At 37.2% G+C, this 14,256-nt stretch overlaps 1 protein-coding gene across 1 annotated transcript in view; it reads right to left on the minus strand.

Moving 5' to 3' along the window:
• Positions 1-14,256, minus strand: part of LOC115870330 (zinc finger protein 383) — a 68,550-nt gene that overhangs the window by 43,344 nt on the left and 10,950 nt on the right. The window contains exons 3-6 of the mRNA XM_045292907.1: positions 11,156-11,282; positions 10,765-10,860; positions 7,933-8,762; positions 7,470-7,848 (exon numbers count right to left, since the gene is read on the minus strand). Coding sequence (XP_045148842.1) covers positions 7,470-7,848; positions 7,933-8,762; positions 10,765-10,860; positions 11,156-11,282 — 1,432 coding nt within the window. The remainder of the gene's footprint in view (positions 1-7,469; positions 7,849-7,932; positions 8,763-10,764; positions 10,861-11,155; positions 11,283-14,256) is intronic.

The raw sequence follows: 14,256 nt of genomic DNA on the forward strand, positions 1-14,256 counted from the left end.
GACAATATGCTAGTGCGTTCATATTTGGACAGTCTCAGACAAAACCATTATGAGCATTTTGCTTTGCAGAGTATATATAATGGACAAATGAGTCCTAATCTTGAAGAATCTAGTTTCTAGATGTTTGCCACTTGTCTGTCAGTTTGGCATACTTTGATGATGGCTTATGTGTTGCTGTGATGATGAAAGCTATGTCACGGGGATTTCCAATGTCAGCCGGGTCACTGAAAGTGAACAGGTTTGGGGGCAGCTTGAAGACAAAGTACAGGTAAGGAAGAAGGAACAGGCGATCTACTTCTGAGGAATTAGCCACTAAAAACCTTGTGGACAGAATAAAAAAACCTTGTCAGATATTGAAAAGAAGCAGAACACTATCGGAGACAGTGCCAGAAGATGAGCACCTTGCTTTGAATGGCACTCCGAATATAACGGAGCAGGAGCTGTCTTCTCAAAGTGGAGTCAACCATGACTCCGAGGGAGTAAAGCCTGCAGGACTTTCATTTGCTGATGGGGCCCGACTCAAAATGAGAAGCAACCGCGGCAAACATCAATGAATAATTGGAACTTAGAATGTATGAAATATGAATCTAGAAAAACAGGAAAGTATTAAAAATGAAACGGAACACATAAAGATGGACAGTCTAGGCATTAGTGAGCTGAAATGGACTGGCGTTGGTCATTTTGAATCAGAAAATTGAATGGCTTATTATGCTGAGAATGAAACAATCAAGAGGAATGGTGTTGCATTCAGATGAACATTTTATGTTCACATTCAGAAGGATGACTTGTGAAAATTGTTTTAAATCCCCTAGAAGTATGTATATGCTTATTTTTGTTCACTGAGTTCATAGAGGTGAGAAGCAGGAGGGGTTCTAGACCAGAATGGTTTTTAGAAGACACTTTCACATTCTAGCCTTTGCTACAATTGTGTTGTGTTCAATACTGCTTTTATGTGTAGTGGACAAATTTCAGTCCTTATTGGAAGCAACTAGAAATAGTCACTCTAGATGTTTAGAAATGCCCAACATATGTTGAGAGGATGTAAAATAGCACTGTTCAAATATTTTCCCCCTTCTTTTAATTCATAGAAATGCTTGAATTATGTTATCTATCTGTATAAATATATATATAATTATTAGCATTCTGGTTTTGTTTCTCTAGAGAACCCTGTCTAACACAGTTCACAATAGAAAATCTTTTAAATTCAGAAAAATAAAAATGTTAGAATTAGCTGTAATATACAATAAAAAAGTTAACGTCATTTTTATTTAAAAAAAAGAAAAGAAATGCTTGAGTTTTGGGAAATGGAATTGTTCATTCTGATGTCTTGGAGGCAGTGGTGGGGAGTGGGAAAGAAGATAAAAAGGAAAGCGTTCTATGACTGGGAGTTAGACAAGTTCCAATTGTCTAAACATTGTTTCATATGTTCCTTTTAGTTACGTAATATTGCTGCGTGTTAAAGGACAAACAAATGCTAATGCTCAAAGTATGTTAAATTAAAAAAACAACAACAATCAAATTCACTGCCACAGAGGCCACATACCATATTTGTCTTTTATAAAAAATTTCTCCCCTAAAAGCAGAGGATTATTTTTTTGTTTCTTTTCTTGATGGAGTCAACCTAATATATTCTGGCTTGTCAAAATACCCATGGCTTTGGACTTTGAAATGGTACATATTTATGAATCCATGTCATGTGACCTCAACCACCCTGTATGCTCAATTATCTATATACACACCTAGGGCGTAGAAAGGCATGTCAAATTATAACTGTCAAATCATCAAAATGATTTGGATACCTTTTGTGTTTTGTTGTTTGCTGTTTGCTTTTCAGTTTTCTACAAAACACATTTTAAAAGCCAAACAAGGAAAAAACAAACCTTATTTTTAACAACTTGTATGGAGTCCCCATTGCTTGTAGAATATTGTTAGTTTGCTAAAAATAAATAAATAATCCAACAATGCTATTTACATTATCAACAACAAAATTAAAAGGTTCATAGGAATAAATCCATTAAAACGTGTTTGATCTTTATAGAGAACTTTCAACTTCATCAAAAAATAGTAAGGAGGGCCTAAAACAATGGAAAATAGATACCATATCTATAATAAATTTCCAAAATACATTTTCAAGCAAATAAGTTGAGGACCTAAAGAATTTTTTAAATTTTAGCTTCACTTGCATTGGAAGGAAACTGCATTTACATGTAAAAAGAAATCCAGATAAAGGGATTGCTTGGTAAAATATGATGGCTCAGAATATTTAAGAATTGTCATTTGAGTAGAAAATTCAGGTGGATAAACGAGGCTGGATTTCAGATCATCCAGGCTAGAAATATAATTGTGTTACCAAAAGCATAGAAGTGGTTGTTAAAGTCTTAAGTAATAAAATCAGTTAAGGAGGGAATACTGAGAAAAAGGGGTGAGGGAATGTTTAAAAAACAGAACTAATATATTTTTAGGTGTTAAGAAGACAATAACTAGGTGCTAAAAAGAAAATCACACAGAGTGACAAGAGAAAAAAGAGAGTGCAAGGAGGAAAAATTGAATCTCCTTTTGAAAAATGGAAAATACACTATTTTTAAAATACTATTTTAATCAAACTACATTTAATACTCTGTCCAGCTTCCTTTCTTCTCATGCTGTTTCATTTTTCAGCACCAAGTGGATGTTTTTCTTGTATTTATATATGCAAAATATACACACGGTTATGCATTGTCATTTGATCATTTGTGTAGATGCTGCTGAATTTCTCTTCAAAGAGGTTCCATTTCCACTTCTACCAATAAAATGACATATTTTACTTATGCTTGGTTTCTTTCTTTCAGTGGCTTCTACACAATAACAAAACATAGTGAGGCAGATTCTCAAGATTAAGTTGCACTGCTATTAGTGAGACTGAGTCCCATTCTCTTTCTACTTCCCAATAGGATCAGATATCTTACTTCTTAAAATTGTTATTGATACCCCCTGCCCTTTGACTTTTTGTCTGATTTCCCAGATAGATATTACAATGTCTACATGTCCATTCTGTTAATAATTTTTTCTTCTTCCTTTCCCCTTGAGTAACCTTTTAAAAATTTTTCCAGAATTTTTTTAATGCACTAAGAACAAATTTTAGAGTTTTTTAAGCTTTCTCCTTTTCTCTTTCAATAATTGTTCCATTTGATGTCATCGGTTACAATTTGTCTCTCTTGTATTCTTGAAGTTTTTTATGTTTAGTAATTTTCTCTACTTATTATTTTTCATAAGGGTCTAGCTTCTGTGTTCAATTTATGCCTCTCTGCCCTTGCCTTTTTGGAATCAGCCATTTATATCAACACCTTGTCCATTTCAAAGCATGTCCCTTTAAATAGGACTATGAACTAACCAATCCCCAGTACACCTAATTCACTCAATTCCAAAGGGTGAATTTTCAAGGCACTATTTGAATAGCAATTATGTGACTCTATGAAGAAGAATGTGGGATCCGGATTGGAGGTAGGCTTATTAACAAGCTGTAATATGCAGATGGCACAATCTTGCTTGCTGAAATTGAGGACTTGAAGCCCTTGCTGATGATGATCAAGATTGCAGCCTTCAGTGGGGATCATAACTCAATGTAAAAAAAGGGTATATTAGAAACATGGCATTGCGGCTGCTTTCTGGGGGGGAGGAGAAGGTGGCAGGCCTAGTATACAGTAAGGAAATGGCTGGCAAAATAAATCCTTTAAATGTTCTTTATTTTTTATTATGAACGTTTAAGTATAAAGAAAGGTGCAGAGAATAAGCACCTATAATTTTGTACCCACAAAGAATCAGCCAAATTTGCTTTTTTTTTAAAAAAAAAGGAATCTCCCTTGCATTTTCCCTCTGATCTAATTTTTCTCCTTCCCCAGGTTTGTCTCAAATTTGTTATTTTCATGAATGTTACTTAGTATTTAGCCATGAAAAAGAAATAACATTGTTACATATTTTCACTTTATATAAACAATTGATACTAGATCATAAAAAACACTTTCAAGTTCTATCTCAATACTGTTTTTGAGATTTATCCATGTTGATAAAATTAACTCTAGTTCATTCTTCTAACATATTTTAAGCCTTGTTTGTTTTCAATTTTCATTCTCATAATGCTTCAGTGGACCTCCATTCATGTATGTCTTCCTGTAAATACTGGGTGTGTAATTTTAAGTGTGGAATTGGGATTTCACATAGTGTTCACTTTACTAGATGTTACCCAGTTGCTCTAAATAGTTACTTCTAATAGCACAGTTGTGGAAGTTCCTAAAGCACCACATTTTCCCCATAATTTCTATGGATTTTTTGCCAATATCATGCTTTTGAAATAGTTCATTATTTTATTTTGCATTGCCTTAAAATGCATGTAGTCAATTATTCTAATACCACAAATTCATCCATCCTCAACTGACATTAAACACATTATCATGTACAAGAGCTCTACACATAGATCATATTCAATAAGTTTCCTTGTATCCTTAAACATTTATACTTCATAGACTAATTTCAGAACACACTTGTGACATGAAAGAGTAACTAAAAGGCCCATTGAGTAATGTTGGTTTGGATTGCAGTGTATGTAAAGAGCTCTTAATTTTCTGTTATTTTTCCAGTCTGGCTCTCAATTTATATTTTTATTACTTTGTAGTTTCCTGGTATTAGGAGATTTATATTTTTATATTTCAGTATTACTACCAAATATTACTATTTAAATATTAATAGTGTCTCCAGCTCTACAATTTATCCAGTTTAGGACATGGTCTTTGTTATTGTCTCTTTGTATCCAAAACAATGTCTGGCAAATTACTATTGGGTGTCATCAGGTACATTCTGATTCAGAGCAACCCTGTAGGACAGAGCAGTTCACAGGGTTTCCTGTCATCTTTACAGGAGCAGATTGCCAGGCCTTTTCTTCCTTGAAGCTGAGAAGTTCAATGACTGACCTTGCAGTTAGCAGCTAAGCCCTTAACCCATTGCTCCACCAGGGCACCTTTGGCAAATGGTAGCTACTCAATGTTCATTGAATGAATGAAAGCCAACATATCTGCTTTCTTACTTCAAGCTCCTTTTTAGTTTTTCAACAAATGAACCAAAACTTTGGAAAGTTTCTACTTTTTCTATGGTGGAGCAGTTTAAATGTGTTAGAAATCATCTGAATGATTGTGTGAGACTAGTGCCTTTTTATGGGAAAGTATGAGTTCTCATGTTTATTGGGTTTTTAGAGTTGTGATATAATCTAAACAGAAATTCTACATTTCCAGTGAATCCAAATTTTATTTATTTTCCTTATTTCAGTTGATGTGCCAATCCATTCTTCATATAGTACAGGCTCTGTTCAGCATACAGATCAAATATGTATAGTGAAAGGATCCAACCCTAATGCACATCTTTATTGGTTTTTAAACCATGCAGTGTTTATCCACATGTTCCATAAATACATTAAGTATTCCAAAATTCACTATTTGCAATACATAATTTGTTATAATCCACACTATCCAATACCTTTGCATGATCAACTGACCTAAATGCATACAAAAGCTGAAAAATGAATAAGGAAGATAAAAAAATTGATGGCTTTGAATTATGGTGTTGGCAAAGAATATTGAATATACCATGGACTGTCAGAAACAAATCTTAGAAATGCAGTCAGAATGCTCCTTAAAAGCAAGACTAGCAAGGCTTCATTTCATGTACTTTGGGCATGCTTTCAGGAGGGATCAATCCCTGGAGTAGGGCATCATACTTACTAGGTACACCAACTACCACTAAGTCAGCCTGACTCTTAGTGACCCTTTAGCAGAGTAGAACGGCTCACTAGGTTTTCTGAGGCTGTAAATCTTTGGAGAAGCTGACTACCTCATCTCATCTTTCTCCCAAGGAGCAATTATTGGGTTCAAACTGTTGACCTTGAGTTAGAGTCCAATACTTAATCCACTGCACCACCAGGAACCAATTGACAAAGTAATGGGCCACAGACAAGAGCATGCTCACTAGGTTGGCACAGTGGCTGCAACAATGGGCTCAAACAATTGTTAAGATGGCACAAGATCAGGCGGTATTTTATTGTCCTACAAGATTGCTATGAGTAGGAACTGACTCAACTACAACAACATGGACTACCAAACATTAGGATGGGGAGATTTTTTCTCACATATTTTGGACATGTTACCAGGAGAGATAAGTCACTAGAGAAGGAAGAATATCATGCTTCGTGAAGACCCTCAATGAGATGAGTTGACATAGTGGCTGCAACAATGAACTCAGAGATCACCACTGTGAAGATGGCACAGGATCAGATAATATTTGCTCTATTGTACATAGGGTTGCTATGAATCAGAGATGACTTGATGGCATCTAACAGCAAGAACACCATCATACAATATATTCTCATTAAAAACCTCCTAAAACCAGTTATAAGTACTATAGTTGTATGTTAATTATCCATTAAGGTACAGAGACTCTCACTTCTGTTCTCCAATCTTTCGGTTTTCCTGGTTCTAACCTGATACTTCCCAGGGATGCTCTACTTGGCTTACCAAGACGTCTTGTCTTAGCTGTAAGGAGTAAATGAGTTAATACATGTTGAGTACTTTACACAGTATGGCGCACAGTAGGCACTTGATACATATCAGTTATTATTATTTATTGAGCATCTGCTTACATGAGGCATTTTGTGGAGTACTTTATATGCAGACTTCTTATTTTAGGCATAAAGCTACAATGGAAACTAATGCTTCAGTTAATACTTACATTTCCAGTACATACCATCATTTATTGCCTCTTTTAATAATTAAAGAAAACCCTGAGATTTTGTAAGTCAAACAAATTGTCATAGTGCCACAATAGTGGCAGAACAATGATTTGTCCATAATCTAAATTCTTAGTCATATGAAGGGTTTAGCACTTCAATCTTATGAAGAAGATTGAAATAAAATAAGGTTGAATTCTAGTACAAATCAGGCAGGGGAGAGCCTCATAAACAATTTTTAAGATTGTGAATATTAGCTCAAGAACAATAAAAACAAAAAACACAACAATCTGTTGCTGCTATCAAGTTGATTCCAACCCATAGTGGCCCTCGAGGACATAGTAGAACTGACTTATAGTTTCCCAGGCTGTTATCTTTATGGAAGTAGACTGCCACATCTTTCTCCAGCAGGGAAACTGGTGTTTCAGGTAGCAGCTGAGCACTTCTAACTTCTGCACCATTGATAATGGTGTGGATTCTTATACTTTTTAAAAGATCAATCTGGATGCCTTGTGGAAATGGCTTTAAGGTGAACAAAAGCAGATAAAAGAAATCCTTTAGAGAATGATAGCAGTTGTCCAAATGAGATAAATCTTGGTTGAAGTGACAACATGAGCGAGTGAGCGAGGAAATATTCCAGATTTGGAGGATAAAAGCTATAGGATTTGGGAACTAATTGGTTTGGGTGGCAAGAGTGATTCCACAATGTGAATTTTCTGATGATGAGCAAGGTGTGCATGCTGTCTGAAGGCTTTTTTGCATTCCTTACATTCATAGGGTCGTTCTCCAGTGTGGATCCTCTGATGTTGGGCAAGAGATCCACAGTAACTGAAGGCTTTCCCACAAACATTACATTCATAAGGTTTCTCTCCAGTGTGCACCCTCTGATGCTGAGTGAGAGATGAGTCATTGCTAAAAGCCTTCCCACATTTAATACACTCATAAGGTTTTTCTCCTGTATGAACTCTCTGATGTTGAGCAAGGTAAGCAATCTGGCTGAAGGCCTTCCCACATTCCTTACAGATATAAGGTTTTTCTCCAGTATGTATTCTCTGATGTTGGGCAAGGTGTGAATTCTGGCTGAAGGCCTTCCCACATTCCTTACATTTATATGGTCTCTCTCCAGTATGTATTCTCTGATGTACAGTAAGATATGCACGCAGACTAAATGCTTTTCCACAGACGTTACACTGATAAGGTTTCTCTCCAGTGTGAACTCTCTGGTGTTGGGCAATAGATGATCTATTGCTAAATGCTTTTCCACATTCAATACATTCATAGGGTTTCTCTCCAGTATGAACTCTCTGATGTTGAGCAAGGTAAGCAAACTGGCTAAAGGCTTTCCTACAAACCCTACATTCATAAGGTTTTTCTCCAGTGTGAACTCTAACATGTTGAACTAGATGTGCATTCTGACTGAAGGCTTTGCTACATTGCTTACATTCATAGGGTTTTTCTCCAGTATGAACTCTTTGATGCTGAACAAGATTTGATCTCTGGCTGAAGGCTTTTCCACATTCTATACATTTATATGGTTTCTCTCCAGTGTGAATTCTCTGATGAAGAGTAAGGGATGAGCTCTGACTGAAGACTTTTTCACAGTCATTACATTTCAAGAGTTTCTTCTCTACATAGACACTCTTGGGATTAATGCCCATTAGATTTTTTGGGAAGCTTTTCTTATATGTGTCAGGCCTATGTACTTTTTCCTCTTTGGGGATTATCTGTTGTTTATGAAAAAGTATGTTCTGATAGAAGCTTCCCCAAGATTTGTTAAATTCTTGTCCTCTTTTATCAACAAGGGTTTCTTCATGAGTCATTGTCTCGTCTTTAAAATATGTCTTCTGATATCCTAGTTGCCCCTCAGAATGGCTGTCACCTTTCCATTCGTCTTTTAAACTGGGGTATTCAAGGCCATAGCTTGTAAGTTTTTCTATTATCTTCCGGGATGATTCTTTTTCATATATGGCCTGCTTGTGGGTTAGTTCTTCAGTCTCACACATAGATTCCCAGCCTGAAAAATTGTAAGAAAAGTCTTCTCTATTAGAATGTACCTTCATAAAATGATGTATAAAAATTAAACCCAAAAGAACATTGCTTTTATATTTCTTAAATGTGCAAGATCTAAGTAACTCACAAAGAAATCTGCAGAGAAATGAATTAAATTATGAGATAATCACTGAGGTGAATTTCAGGATAAGCACGAATATATGATGAAGGTGGTCTGGCTCAGCTAAAAAGTTATGCCTATATTAAGTACTGAAATAATCTCCATTCTTATAGCTGCTCCATTCAAGAACATTCATGGAGCAAATATTTACCTTGTGCCAGGTACTGTCATATATGCTTTCTATATCCTCGTAAACAAACAAAGATGCTTACCTATATTGGCCTTAATTCTTAGGGAGACAGAAAATAAATGATAAAAAGTAATTTTAATTACACGAAAAGGTAATAAGTCCTACACAAAGAAAAGCAAGGTTAAAGAGAACAGGAGTGTGAGGAATGTCAGAGGTAGAAATTATTGATGAACTGACATTTAAGCAAAGATGTGAATTGACTATACTTAGTCGCTTAGAAAACTGAGGAAAGAGCACTCAGGGCAGAATACGGGTCTGGTATGTTTGTGGGGAGTGAGTAGTAGGATATGAAGACAGGGATGTCGTGGGTTACCAGGTTACTTAAGCCTTACAGGCCTCTTATCAAGTCTAGCTTTTTCTCTGAGGGAAATGGACAGCACTAAAATGTTTTGAGTAAAGGAGCAAAGGAGTACAATCCCAACTCTCTGTTTTGTGAATATACTGTAAGTAGGGAGCAAAGAGAGAAGGAAACTTTATAATATTAATCCAGGACAGAGATAATGTGATTCAGAAAAGAGGACAAGGTGATCAGATTCTAAATATATTGTGTGTGGAATGAGATAGAAAAAGAAGAGACAAGCATTTCCTCAAAGTTTATGCCCGAACAAGTGAAATAATGGAAAAGCCATCAGCAATGATGGACTATAAAGATATTATTAACAATGGTAATAACACTCTAGAAAGAAAAAAAATAAAACAATGCTAGAAATGAATTTTACAAGTAATGAGCAAATAAATAAATAACCCTCCAAATTTAAAGTTATTAGGAATTTTAAAACATCTGAATAAGGGTGATACAAATATTATTTTTGAATATGTTGAATCAATAACATAATGAATCAAGTCTCACTATTATTTCCACTCAAATCCAATCAAATCTCAATATAATCTTTAACAGACTTTTTTTCTTTAAGAAAAATTCTGATATTTAAAAAAAAGTAAATGAATGAAGACTATAAATCACAAACCAGGAGAAATGAAAACAGTATGGCTGTGGCACTGTAGAAAGTAAAAAATTTAGATACAGATCTAAAAATATATAAGTAGATCTATTCCTACATTTCAGAGCCATTAGAAAAAGTACAAATGGAGTTAAACATACCATATGTCTAAATATTGAAAAGTTATAATCATGCTAGAAAAATTCTTAAATATATTACATTCTATTCTCTTTTGAAAATTATACCTTCATAATGACCTTCAGGAAGGCTGGGGTTGAATTTTAAATCTTTTGTCATTTCCTTACTACTCCTCCACCAGGAACATGTGGACACCCTACCTCGTAAGTCCTAATTCTAATTATATTCTCACTACTAGTCACAGTTTATCTACCCTTGGATTTATTTATAAAACAAGTGGGAAGGAAATCAGTAAGGATATCGATGTAAACAATACCACCAACCAAGAGGATTGAATTCACAATTATAGAACCCTCTACCCAAGAACAGAAGAGCACACATTCTTTTCAAGCACCTACAAATGCCAAGACTATATTCTGAGTCACAATACAACTGAGAAAGAATGGGACTTGGCTCTAAGACCTAGAACATTTGAAAAGAATATTTCAACAAAGTATAGTGAAAGGGGGCTCAATGTTGAGTCAAGTTGAGCCGTCACTTGAGAAATAATTCGGCTGATTGTTTCCTCTTTACTCACCTGAACACACACCTGTAGTCAGTTCTCTGTTCACCATCCAGGGCTCTTTTCCTTGCTCCAACATTAATATCACACTTGGCTTAGAAAAACAAAGTCCTGTAAACATCAAAATAAATCAGATTTACATTCAATCCTTGGATTATCAGGGAAGAGGGCATTTACAGTAAGTCAGAGAAATATGTATTTAGGATACTTCTTAGAAGAATAGAGAAACGGAAACTTCAGTCATAAGTTAACAATAATAAGATTTGTTCCAAGGCCAACTCCACTAATATGAAATAATTTCTTTGGCATAGAAAGTAGCCATCCAGTCAAGTATTTCAGATGCTTTCTAAACATCCACCAATATCAAAGAGCTCCTTAGGAACAGATGTGGACTTTGTATTCTTACCCAGTGACACCAAGATCCCGTAGTTCTCCAACATCACATTGCTGTACAAATGCTTCTGAGAAGAATCCAGGCAATCCCACTCCTCTTGAGAAAAGTCTATAGCCACATCTCTGAAGGTCACTAGCTCCTGAAATAAAATAAACTAGATAACCCCACTTCTTACCATACTTATATCTTTCACTCTGCTCCATGTACACTGGTGTTACATCCTCAGATATATCCAACATGTTCTCCCTCAGGGTCTTTGTACTTCTCCTAGTACACTATATAAAATAGCAACGCCCCTCTCCCAGCTCCCTAACATTGCTTTCTCTTTATCCAATAATATTAAAAAAGCAAACAACCTTGTCTTAGAATCAATTCTGACTTGCATTCTATGTGTTACAAACTGGAACTGCTCCATAGGGATTTTTATTTTGTTTTGTTTGGGGCTATAATTTGTTAGCATTTCTCTATTTCTAAATATCCTTGTGTTAGTCTGGGTTGATTAGAGAAACAAATTCATTCATATGTGTATAAGAAAGAGTGCTATATCAAAGAGTAATTGCATATTAATAAAACAGCCCAGCCCAGCCCAGATCAAGTCCATAAGTCTGATATTAGCCCATATGGCAATACCAGTCTATAAATTCCTCTTCAGACGCACACAACACATGCAAAGACACCAAATGCAGGAAGATCACAGGACAGTGGGTGAAAAGTCTTGTGGATCAAGTGACAGTGGAAGCATCTCAGTGCTGCTGTGGGTCTTCTCATGGCTCCTCCAGCTCCTGGGCTCTGACTCCACCAGTGTGGCTCCATCTGGCTTGTCAACAGGAATGTCTCACAGGGTATATGTCCCGCCTCCCAGGAGGAAGACAGGAGCTCCTAGAATCCTCAGAAGGCCTTGCCCACACAAAGGCATCATTGGCTATGACCTGATTCACATGTTAGACTCCACCCCTTCACAAGTTGACAGATTATGTAACTGTCACAATCCTTAAAGAAGATCATATATGAGGTCATACCATCCTCACAGTAGCCCAGCAGAGCAACCATGCCATCTGGATTCATGTTTTTACCAATAAAGAACTGGTCATTTTTTGAAACTAGCAAGGATATGCTCGATTTGTTCAGCAGTCCTGCCATAAAAGGTTTAGCTCTTTCTGGTTTCTGATTTCCAGGTTTGCCTTTGATTGATTTCATGCCACCTTTGAGGAACTTCTTGAAGGCTTCTTTTGTGAAGCTGGCTTCCTGAAAGTGACAGTTCACAATCATATTAACACCAATGATTACTGTGCTTTCTGTCCTTTCACCGCGGAGGCTGTCAGCTGAGGCATTTCTACCAAAGTTACCTTCTGTCCTACTGATCATTTCCCCCTGAACTTCCAGCAGAGCCCACCAGACTCCCCCGGACCTTGAAAATGTCAGAGAAGACGTCACCATGGCTGAGGAGGGCCCGGGAGATAATCATAATGGCAAGTGTAGGGGGATGACGGCAGCACTGGTTTAGCAGGAGCCTCAGCTCAGAGGCAGCACAGCAGCTAGAGCAACACAGCAGCTAAAGCAGAGGGAACAGCAGGAAATGCCCTACTCAGGTTATTTCTAGGGTTATCTGCAAAACACCATGTTGGCTGTCTGGCACAGCCCCAACTTTCACTGTGCTAGGGGAAAAAAGACCCCAGATTCCAACCTTGTATGAAGCCCTGAACAGGGCCGAGAGAAAACAATCATCTGCAGGAAGGAAAGTGAGACCACCACACACCCTGTTTTCACTGTGTAACCTTGTCAACGCCACAGCGTGCTCAGTGAACTTACCCTTAGGCTGTAAGGGGTACTGCTACGAGATGTGGAAAGATCTGTACTTCATGTATTGCCCATAATTAAACGGGATTCCCCTTCCTGAAAGGAGCCATGTCGGTGTTGGGCTGCTATCTGCAAAGTGAGCAGTTCGAAGGATAAAGAGGAGGGTGGAGTCTCCGGTAAGGATTTAAACCAGGCGTCCTCAAACTACGGCCTGTGGGCCACATGCAGCCTGTCGAGGACATGTATCCGGCCTGCCGGGTGTTTTTGCCCCATTTTAATTTTTACTTCAAATAAGATATGTGCAGTATGCACAGGAATTTATTCATAGTTTTTTTTTAACTATAGTCCGGCCCACCAACAGGTCTGAGGGACAGTGAACTGGCCCCTGTTTGAAAATTTGAGGACCCCTGATTTAAAGCCATAGAAACCCTAGAGTCATTCTACTCTGTCCAACAGGGTTATGATGAGTCAACATGGACTCAAGGGCCGTCAGTTTGATATTTTGGTTTTGGGTCCTTACTGATAACCTGTCTCTTTTGAACTCTTTCCTCCCAGCAAAGTATTTCTTGCCACATGGCAAGCAGTATCCATTATAACCAGGTCTGGCATGCCAAACATGTGCAAAAAGGACACGCACAACCTGCAGGTGACCCGGAAATGAAAGAACTTTAGCCAAGGAATAACTCACTAGACCAACTCGGACAGCAATTGAAAGCAAGAAGATAAAATTTGAAAGTAAAAGGACAACATTTGAAAGTGAGACATCCAATAAGCCATTTTCTGATCAAGAACCCTAACTTCATCTTAATTAATATTCATGATTATTCTTCAGACATCTATTCCATGTTCATAAGCCCTGCAGTTTACTTCTTGGGTATATGCATAAAACTACAAATCTCCCTTTTGGGGGAACTTGTCTTGGTAGTCCTGCCTTGCACCTACTTCACCAACTAAAGTGAAGATTTCCGCTTTCGTTTACATCCATCTCTGTGTTTGTTCTCAGCTGCACAGAGGGAGACCTGGCTTGGGAACAAAGCCATCAGCATGCACACAGTCGAAAACCTGAAGAATCACAGGCAGGGGTGTTTATTAGATATAGTGAACCCTCGCCACTTCGCGCTTTGCCTTCCGCGGCTTCACTCTATTGCGGTTTTTTGCGTAACAGCGCATGCGCTGTCATTACTGCCACTGATTGGCTCATACTGTACATGCTTCTGTCTGCATCACTACATATCGGAGCTATGTATCAGATGCATTTTTGCTTTTGTACAGTGTACTGTAATTGTTTGCGATTTTTAAGAAATTTTATCTGAGCC

The sequence above is a fragment of the Echinops telfairi genome, unplaced genomic scaffold, assembly GCF_000313985.2.
Source record: "Echinops telfairi isolate 266 unplaced genomic scaffold, ASM31398v2 ScPeMD7_655;HRSCAF=1070, whole genome shotgun sequence".
Classification (NCBI taxonomy): Eukaryota; Metazoa; Chordata; class Mammalia; order Afrosoricida; family Tenrecidae; genus Echinops; species Echinops telfairi.